At 41.1% G+C, this 10,062-nt stretch overlaps 1 protein-coding gene across 5 annotated transcripts; it reads right to left on the reverse strand.

The window, feature by feature from the left end:
* Positions 1-240: 240 nt before the first annotated feature.
* Positions 241-9,285, reverse strand: LOC115019674 (gap junction gamma-1 protein-like). 5 transcript variants are annotated; one of them, XM_029449160.1, is made up of 6 exons: positions 7,971-8,186; positions 5,580-5,678; positions 3,623-3,894; positions 3,270-3,495; positions 2,483-3,163; positions 241-1,900 (listed from the first exon to the last, which is right to left on the reverse strand). In XM_029449160.1, exons 3-6 carry the CDS (start codon positions 3,860-3,862, stop codon positions 1,887-1,889), a joined length of 1,161 nt encoding a protein of 386 aa, XP_029305020.1. In that variant the 5' UTR covers positions 3,863-3,894; positions 5,580-5,678; positions 7,971-8,186; the 3' UTR covers positions 241-1,886. The 5 variants fall into 5 exon arrangements, with proteins under 5 accessions (XP_029305020.1, XP_029305011.1, XP_029305047.1 ...); XM_029449151.1 differs by lacking the exon at positions 7,971-8,186 and adding an exon at positions 7,801-7,964; XM_029449187.1 differs by lacking the exons at positions 5,580-5,678; positions 7,971-8,186 and adding an exon at positions 9,264-9,285.
* Positions 9,286-10,062: the final 777 nt, after the last annotated feature.

The following is a 10,062-nucleotide window of genomic DNA, read 5'->3' on the forward strand; positions in this document are numbered from 1 at the left end:
AGCGTTGTATCACTTTTCCTGACCTTTAGAGGGCAGTGTAGGCCTACTTTTAAACTGCAACACATGTCTGATTTCTGTTGTATATTATTAAATCATTGTATTAAACTATGGACCTCAATTGTGTTTTGTAAATACCACAAATTCAAATGTTTAAGCTCCCGATTCATAGCCTTTGTTCCATTTACACAAATATGTGCAGCAACTTCACCACAGAAAGAGAAGAGTCCAAAGACCAAAGCATAACGTTCAAATATATTTATTTACTCTGAAGACAAAATATTTCTACAGTTACAAAAACTACAAAACTTGAAATAGAAAAAACAAACAAAAAAAATGATAAACCGTTGAAGAAATACCATATTCAAAATGGAATGTCGTACCTTGCAATAAGTAGCAAAACTGGAAGTGAGATGATTACAAAAATACAGCATTAAACAGTTCGTCGGCAATCTGTAGTTTCATCATTTCAGCCAAAGATCACAAAACCAACTGACAGGCTATGAAAAAGTATGAACTCTGTATGAACACTTAAAGCTATTGATCAAAAGTCTCACAATGATTTGAAGATTATAATGTGTTTACATGGCACCGGGCTGTGCGTCAGCAGCCAACTGTCATCCCTTCCTCAGCTGGGTTGTGTTTTTTCCAGGACACATGAAAGCATCCATGTTTCAGCACAACGGAGGGCTAGTGGTGCATGTCAAGCATGGAAAATATGTCTCACCAAAGAAGAATGTAAATTTTAAAGACAAGGATAGAACTTCATGGTTGACGGTAGCCCAGAAGACAGATGTTTCCAGCTGGTTAGCAAAAAAAACCCCACAAAATTATTCTTAAAATTTCTGCAATGATTAACATTGTGATGAATCATTTTTCTTATCGCGCAAAATTTGAAGAAGAAAGGGATTTACTAACATCCAAGAGCCTACTTTCCAGCAGTCGTGTGAAATAAGTGGCATTCGTAATGCCAACACTTAAAAAAAAAAAAAAAAAAAGGAAATATTTTACAGCTTTGGTCAGGAAATATAAAAAATATAAAAAAACGTACTGATTAAATAAATGGAGTGTTTTAATTGAATTGATTGGAAATTCCTTGGAACATTTCCTGTCTATAAAGAATTCAAGCATTTCCCAGGTAAACATTTTGGCCGATTGGAGTAAATATACAGGCTTCAAAATTCTGTCAAATATTTCTGAAATGGTGTGGCTTGTGGATAATAAAACACCAATATTCCCCTAACATCAAATCTGTTTAAATTAAACAGGTCTCATCTAGCGCAGGTTAAGTCGCCCTCGTTGAAAAGAACCGCTGCTGCACGCGCTCCAGAAATGACATAACCAAAGGCTGTGTGGTTTGAGATTCTCTCCGAGGCCAATGAGCCTCGACAAAGTGAGACATTAACATTCGGCGACATTTTACAAACAGAGAGCCTCTCTTTTGTGAGGAAGACAACAAAAGTACACTTGGCCAGAGGAGTTTAAAGCTTTCAATAATCTTTACAAGGTCTGAAATGGATGAAGATTATTGCAAGGCCACAAAAACACAGAGTGGGCGAAAGAACAGGGTGTAGACAAAGTTTTAGCCGAAGGCACAGTCAAGGTTTGGACGTAGGTCAGCAAGCAGAAACTCGAGATGTGGCAGGCTTTCAAGTTTAGAGTCGTGGAGATGAACCATTTGTCACAACACAGCTTGGTCAGCATTTTCTTTCTTTCTTTCCAACTAACCCCCAATACTGAAAGGCATATTTCTCTCATCCACACACGCAAACACACACATACACGCTTTGGTCTCCCTCAGTGGTCTGACTGCACTCCCATATGTGCATCCCCCATGTGTTTAAGGCCAGTAGGAATGGAAGAACAGACGTTTGAGGCAGGACGCACGCTCAGGCATGTATTCCTAGGAGAAGAGGGAAAAAAAGGAAATATTCAGCTTTCATGTTCAGTTAAAAACAGGCCTTTAAATTAAAAGGTTCTTTCATGAATAATAGGATGTTACGCTGACTTGAGGTCAGGCCTTAACAGAATTAATCAGTATTAAATGTGGAGGCAGCCATTTGGATATGTTCACAATCGAGCTGAAACAATTGACAGGAAACGATCTGCAGCTAATTTGATGATTGATTTAACTGATTCATTGTAAAGTAAACTTTTATAGGTTGGCAGTACTTTTTCCCCCAGATGTTTTGCATCTAGACGGTCTAGGGCTGCAACTAACTATTTTAATTTCTTCAAATTGTTTTGTCCACTCAACAGACAAATGATTTTTCATTTTCAGTTTTAGAAAAACAGAAAGATAGTAAATCCTTACTTTTCAGAGGCCTGAATTAATATTTGGCTTTTCTTTAATCATTTTAAATGATTGACTTTTGAGTCTTTGTTACTTTAATATATAAAAACATGCATTTCTAAAATTTCTACCAATGCACATAAAAAAAGCATTTTTAGCTAGTTAAGATATTTCTAGCAGTTTCTTAATGACCTTTCTCGCTGGCCTCCCCCTGCTTTTCCTGGGCAAAGTTGAGGCGGTTCTGCTCTGCTGCAGTCTGGGCAGCAGTGTTGACCTCGGGGCTGTTGCTTCGTGAAGGGTTTCCTTCATCAGCCTGGTAGGCCAGGTCCAGGTGCTGCTGGGCCAGCTTCAGGTGCCTCCTCAACCGCTCCAGCTCCCGAGACGACGGCACCTCATCCCCAAAACTCTCCCGCCCAGAATCGACCATTGGCGAGTTCCTCAGGTCTCCTTTCAGTTTCTCCTTCTTCATGGTGGCGTGGTATCCCGGTGGCGCTGTAGGCATGGATCGGGAGGAGGACGAAAGCGGGGCATTCGAGTTCAGCGTGGCCCGCTGCCGGAAGGTGTCACGGATGCCACTGAACCCCAAATGGACGATTTCAAAGATGGTGAGGAGCAGACAGAGTACAGACACGACGTACATCACCAGCAGGAAGATGGTCTTCTCCGTGGGGCGGGACACAAAGCAGTCCACAGTGTGCGGGCACGGTGAGCGTGTGCAGACATAGGAAGGCATCACCTCAAAGCCGTAGAGGACGTACTGGCCAAAAAGGAAGGCGACCTCGAAAGAAGTGCGCCACAGCAGCTGGCACACGTAGACTTTCATCAGGCCGTCGCGCAGGATCCGCCGCCGACCATCATGCTTTTTCTCTGAGGCTTGAAAATGGAGACACGGGTTAGAATCTGATTCAGTTGGCACCTGTCAGACAGAAACCTGAAACTACTTGCAATTGCTATATTGATGCTCAAATCGCCACCTTACTTTTTTCTACTTTGTCGGGCTTGTCTTGTTCAATCTCTTCAGCGATCATGGGGTCTTCCTCGCCGTTGTCCTCCGCCTCCTCGTAGTCTCGAACTGCTCCACGGCTGACGATGGGCATCCGCTTCTTCTGGGTCCGAATGGGCCGGTACTCGCTGTCGTCCATGCGGGCGATCTTGTGCATGGCGAAGCCCAGGTACATAATGGTGGGCGTGGTGATCAAGATCACCTGGACAAAACATGTGCATGTTGGAGACATTTTGCTAGACATAAGCATTCAGTGATTAAATGATGACTGTATGTAGCATTTTAACATGTAATATTGAACATGAATTGAAATGTGACGTGCAGCTCACCTGAAAGATCCAGAATCGTACGTGTGAGAGCGGAGCAAACGCGTCGTAGCACACGTTCTCACACCCAGGCTGTTGCGTGTTGCAGACAAATTTACTCTGTTCATCGTAGTAGATGGTTTCTCCACCGACGGCTGTCAGCACGATGCGGAAGATGATGAACACCGTCAGCCAGACCTTTCCCACGAAGGTGGAGTGGTTAGAGATCTCATCCAGCAGACGAGTTAGGAAGCTCCAACTCATGGTGCCAAGTTGACCGGGGAGCTAAATGAGCTCTGGATGAAAAAACAAAACAGACAGAACACATAATGAGCAATTAAGTATCGTTTTAATCTTTGTTTTGGCCGATCATTGCATTGCAAACATGATATTTTGCACAAACAAAACGTTTTCTTATTCTTCCACTGTGCAAACTAGAACTACGCGACGACCAGAAAAGCAACTGTAAGCAGCATTTAGTTAGTTCACACGGCGAAAGTTTGATATCGAAAGCTGAAGCAATTAGTTGATTCATCGGTTAGGCTGTCAACAGAAAATGTGTAACTATTTAAACATTTGATTGATTTCAGTCATTTCATTCAAAAATGCCCAAAATTCACAATTTCCAGCCAGCCCATCACAAGTGAATATTTGCTTAATTCTTTAAGATGTTTAACTGAATATCTTTGGTTTTTGGTCTGTTGGATGGCCTTTGAAGACATCGCCTTGGACTATGGGGAAATTGAAGACATTTTTCACTATTTTCTGACATTTATAGACAAAATGATTAAATCAAGAAAATAATCTACGGACTCGACAATGAACAGACACACTTGTTGCCGACTTAAGCCTTTAGTCGATGAATTTTGAAAGCCTCTAGGCATTACTCAAATACTCCTCATTATATGAATAAAACGTGTACACACCACCATGTTTACACATCAACAACATGATTAGAGAATGCTCGTGCAAATGCTTCCATGCAAGTGTTTTAGGTAGACCTCAACCTGAGGGCTAAGAAATAAACACAGCCACATTCTTTGGTTTAATCAGACACAGATCTCTCAGACATGCAGGTATCCATGCGGAAACTACACAACAAACTGGTAATCAGTCCTTTTGGTCAGAGAGCACTAGTCCTGGGACTGGTTTGGTAAACCTACATTCCTACAGCCCCCCTGGCATGCTAAGCTTGCGCAGCTTAATCAAACATCAAAGTGTTGACTGGCAAGTTGCAGCTAGCCGTGAGGAGACCTGCCTGCTGTGGCTTTGGCTGCAGGAATTAGGATACTAAAGCAGTGCATGAGGTGAGGAATTTATTTCCTGCCACATTGCCAGCAGTTATCCCTTTAAATGCTTAAAAACCACAGTTTGACATGGCTGAGACAAAGAAAGAACAAAGCTGGTCATTTTTTCAGTTCAGTAACCATTACAAGTGATTGCTTGTTTAAAAAAGGGGGTCATTGATCATTTACAGAAAAGCTTGATTTAATAAATACTTTAATTTAATTGTAAACAAATCAGACAACCTCAGACTTTGTATTGTAGTTTGATGTTACGGCTCGCAATTTGAAAAAAGGTATCCGATATCAGTTTGGTTTAATATGTGGACGGATCTATTCCTCAGCCACACAGGCCACATGAAAGCATTTTAACTGATATTAATAATACCACAATAGCTGTATTTGAATAACACAGCTAAACAAATTAATGTCCTAAAGAACCTTTGGAAAACAGGGTGTAGCAAAGAAAATAACCAGCATTTCATGACTCATTGGAACAGACATTACAAGCATCTGTAGGCATGTCTTTTCAGATTAGTGCACCCTCCCCAGGTTACTCATCCTTTCCTTTTCTAAGAATTTGAATGTGGCAATTTGGAGAAGGCATTTAGTATTGGTGAGTTTGAACTTGCCTGAGCCTGACCAGAAAAATGCTCTACCAAAAACAGAACTTTCAAATGAAAAAAAACAAAACTCACCAGCCTCACCAAAGTCGGTCCGTCTTGGCAAGATCCAAGCAGCGAAAATTACAGCCCTTGACACACTTCTCAGATCTAACAGTCAGTCTGAAAAGCTTCCTTCATAAAATACAGAATTGAGAAAGGTTTGAAAAGGCAAGATTCACACGCGGGGACATCATATAGTTATCTCCAAAGAAAAACATCCCTGTGGCTACATATAACTTGACTCTCGGTGGTGGGAATAGTTAATTGTTTAAAGAAACAGACAACTTTGTGACCCTGAAACAAAGACTGAGATGGGAACTAGCACAGCTGTGAGGTGACATCTGTTTTACCCAAACATACAATTAAAACCCCACCTGAATGGACAAAGGTGTTTCAGTTGAGGTATAGAACACATATGGAAAAGAAGACAAAATAATCCATGCTTTAGTGTTTAACTTTTTCCATACACGTGTTGGTTTCTCACAGATAAAAAAGTCGAAATGTAAAAAGCCCTCCAGACATTCAATGAGGCGATTTGTCTCTTTAAAACATCTATCCTAGTCACCACCAAAAATATGCGCTGACCAAAAGCATATTTCGAGAAATTAGAGGCATTACCGTCACGAATCCACAGCACTAACCACTAATGGGCGTCTAATATCAGTATAATCACAAAACATGCTGTACTGCCAAAGCAAGACGCTTAAGGCTAATGTTTGAATTTGACCTCTAACTCGGGTTTGTGCCACGTTATCAACCTTTAAACAAACGTATCACTTCAGTCACCTGGAAAATAAACATTTAGTGGATGTTATTCAACCTTGCCAACACAGAGGTTAGAAATGCAGCATTTGACCTGATACCAATCAGAATGATGAGTCACGCAGCCACACTGTTATATATTCTCCGCAAAGCTCCAATTAAGTCAGCAAAATGTCCACAGCATCAGTATTAGAGCAGCAACTAACACTTTTCATTATCTATTCATCTGCTGATCATTCTTTCTAGAATAATCGTTTGTTCTTTGAAATGTCCATCCCAGTTTCTCAAAGTGTAAGGTCTTTAACACGGTGATATAAACTCTGGACAGCAGGTGTTACTGCTCCAAAGATGAGTTTAGCTCCTGCTCAGGGCACATGAAAGGTTTCCAGCAGTGCAGGGCTAATGTCTCTTTCCACAGTAACAGAGCAAATGTACTCAGATGAAACTTTGACAGCACCACTTGTTAGCACACTGTTAAATACCCTCACTGCTCCTCTCTAAGTAAAAGACACAAAGGAAAACATAAAAGTCTCCAAATAACCTATTTGACTTATACAAACTGGTTTCCTAAATGCAAACATTTTTGCAATGCCACCCTCCCAACAGCTAACCGAAGACAGCTTTTAAACAGTAGCTTATTTGCTCATGTGGGCTAAAACCAGCTCAACTTATTTAATGGCTTTTCTGCTTCAGGAGTCAGGAGGAGATGGAGGGGGTTGGAGAGTTTTTGGGCAAACGCTCTGGACAAAGCAAAGGCGAGCAAACATTCCTGCTTAACCAAAAGCAGAGAGCTGGATTTTAGGGTTCAGGGAGCAGACATAGGGCACATGAAATCTCCATGCAGTCTGAGCAACTAAAGTAGAATACAGCACCAACAAATGTCAATCACTGCTCTTCTGTGGTGTCACTATATGAAAAAATACTGTGTCTGAGTTTGTAAGACATTCAGAACAAGAGTTTATCCACAGGACTGGTTTCCTTTTCCGTTTCAAATAAATAGTTTTTAAAAAACAAAGAAGTTGAAAGGAAGTTTAAAAAGAGCCTCAGCAGAACTGTTGAGGGCTATGAACACGCTTTGCTGAGTCAGACAAAATTGTTTTGGAAATTGTGGCATTCCTGGAGGAAAACAAAGTGCTGCCAAGCTTCAGTGGGAAAACAAAAATCCGGTGAATTAGAAGATGAAGCCATCATTTCAAAGAGTCAGAGGCACGAGGAGTTTGGAAAGTTAAAACCACCATTAGTCGCAGAATTACTCATTACAAAAACAAAGGAAACTCACTGTGACGCTCATAGTCGGTGGTGTGAGTTAATTTAGGCATTCTGATGTGGCAGTTTTTAAATTAAAATAGGCTTTTTTTGGCAGTTTTATCAAACCTTAAGAACTTGTAACATTTTGAGTCGATCTAAAACTGACTTGTACAAAAGGGTTACACGTTAATGTATTCTCCTTTGAGCTTTAAACGGACGAAAATAGCACTTAGCTGCGACTCACCGCTTCCCGGCACGCGCACACTCCAAAACTCGTTACGTGGAACCCACTTCGCAAATTTAGACGGTTTGTAAAACACAGCCGCGTGATGACAATACTCAACTGAGGTTTAATTAAGTTGTAGAAAGAAACTAAAGGGTCTGAACAAACTTCTCTCGCTGCCAAACACCCACCTTCTGCGCTCCAATGCGCGCGGCTTCGCTCCTCGCGCTTAATTGCTCGACCAGGTTTTCCTAATTAGCGCGCGCTCTCATCTGCGTCTGCGTGCGTCCGCGTCCGAGGCAGTCTTTCAGTAGGAAACCATTCAGCCCGTGTTGACCCCATGTGTCGGGGTCCCGAACAAGAGGACAAAAGAAGAGAAAGATCTTTGATTCCCGCAGGCTCCTGCTCTCCTCCTCCTCCTCCCGCACCTCCTCCACGTAACTCGGCCCCATTCACGAAGAGGAGGCCCCTCGCGTGAAACCTGAGATCCAAGACGCTGACTACCGTTCTGCCCTCGCGACAAAGGACTATCCTATTATACGTTTTATAATATAATGATGCTGTGCGAGTGGCGCAGTTAAACCTCAGGTCTCCATAGTGTTAAGGAATTCAACTCTACAGGAGATAAAAATAAGTCTACCATAAAACCACTATAACACATCTGCTGCAAGCTACAAATATTGCTTAGGTCTATAGCACATAAGCATACTCCCAAATGAAATAAAGTACAGCCATGTCCGTCTAAAATGTTTACGAATAGCCTATGTTTTATTGAAATGAATGACTTATAAATACAATTAAAAGTTGGTAAAGTTCATAGAAACGGCAACTGAGGTTTTTAACTTCCTTTGGAAGTGTTCTCTTGGCTTGTCTAAACACTAATCTGAAGCATTTCTTTTTTTAGTTTTTATTTGGACACATAGGACTGCCGTTTATTTTCTTTATATTTCATTCAATTTGGGAAAAAAACCCACTAACCTCATGTGCCCAAAGACTAAATATAGTATAAAAAGATCACAATTAAGTATTTGATATTTATGAACTCTTTTTCACGTTTTTCCTAATTTTTCTGACTATTGATAAAATTAAGACTTTTCATGTCTAAACACGTCAAAGTTGTACTTTTAGATACTTAGACCAATCAGAACAAATGTGCCATTTTTCCTTTTATATAATATATAAATATAGTATTTGGGCACACATGGGTTGATTATACACTTTAATAACAAACCTCTCTACTAATAGCCCTGCTATAAATGACATCTCTAAGAAGGCATTATGTTCAGTTCATTAGTCTACAATGTGTTTCTAATGTTTACCCTCTGACATTCATTTGATGGATAAAATATTCACAAACATCCTCCAAAATGATCTGATTTTGATGTATAAAATGAGCGGGCTGGCCCTTTTGATCTGTTTACATTCTTGTTTTTTTATGCTAAAAAGTACACCGAGTGCAACAACACCATAATCTAATCACTCACATTTTTGCTGAGGACCCCGTGTTATCCTGTGGACCACAGTTTGGCAGCCCACCGGCCTGACAGAGCACTGCGTGACTACAGCTTTTAGAGGAGGCCCACTGTCCAAAAAACCTAGTTGACTCGAGCTTTCAGCAAAACAACAGATTTCTTGCTGTCATGCACATTGCAGCTGTAGTGCTCCTGATTTACCAGAGGACCCGAAATGTTTGGAGGAGGCTGTGGGAAGTCAAATCAGGCCAGATGTCTGCGCCCGGCCAAATCGCCATGGCTGCATCCCAGCTTCCTCTCATACTAACTCTCCTCCCTGCTTTCCTGAGGCATGAACTCATTCACCTGCACCTTTTATCCTCACTTATTCACACAAAAATAATTATTCTCTTGGCTCATGGATCCTTGTGAGAATTTTTTCATATTGGCACATTCTAGTCAAATTAAATACAACTTAGTGTTGTTGAGTGAAATGTGCGACAATTAGGGCCCCGTAGATGGAAAATGACACTAGGATTATGCAATTAAAGCCAACATGGAAATAGGGGTGGAGTGAGTCCCTCTTGAGGCTCAAAATTCCTTCCTACACCCCTGCAGTGAATATATTAATTGTATGAATGACTCACTGGTATGAAGCACTTTTGATTTCTGCCCACCTGCACGGCCTTCCGCCTTTTCTTGGTGAATGTTCAAATGTTGCGGTTATGTTTTATCGCCAGTCTCGATTGCTTATTTCCTCCCCTGACTTAAATTCATGGCGTGCAATCGTTATGACTCATGAATTTCTTTTTTTTTAAGGCCGAGTTTCTAG

This window comes from Cottoperca gobio, chromosome 2 (assembly GCF_900634415.1).
Source record: "Cottoperca gobio chromosome 2, fCotGob3.1, whole genome shotgun sequence".
NCBI classification, from domain to species: Eukaryota; Metazoa; Chordata; class Actinopteri; order Perciformes; family Bovichtidae; genus Cottoperca; species Cottoperca gobio.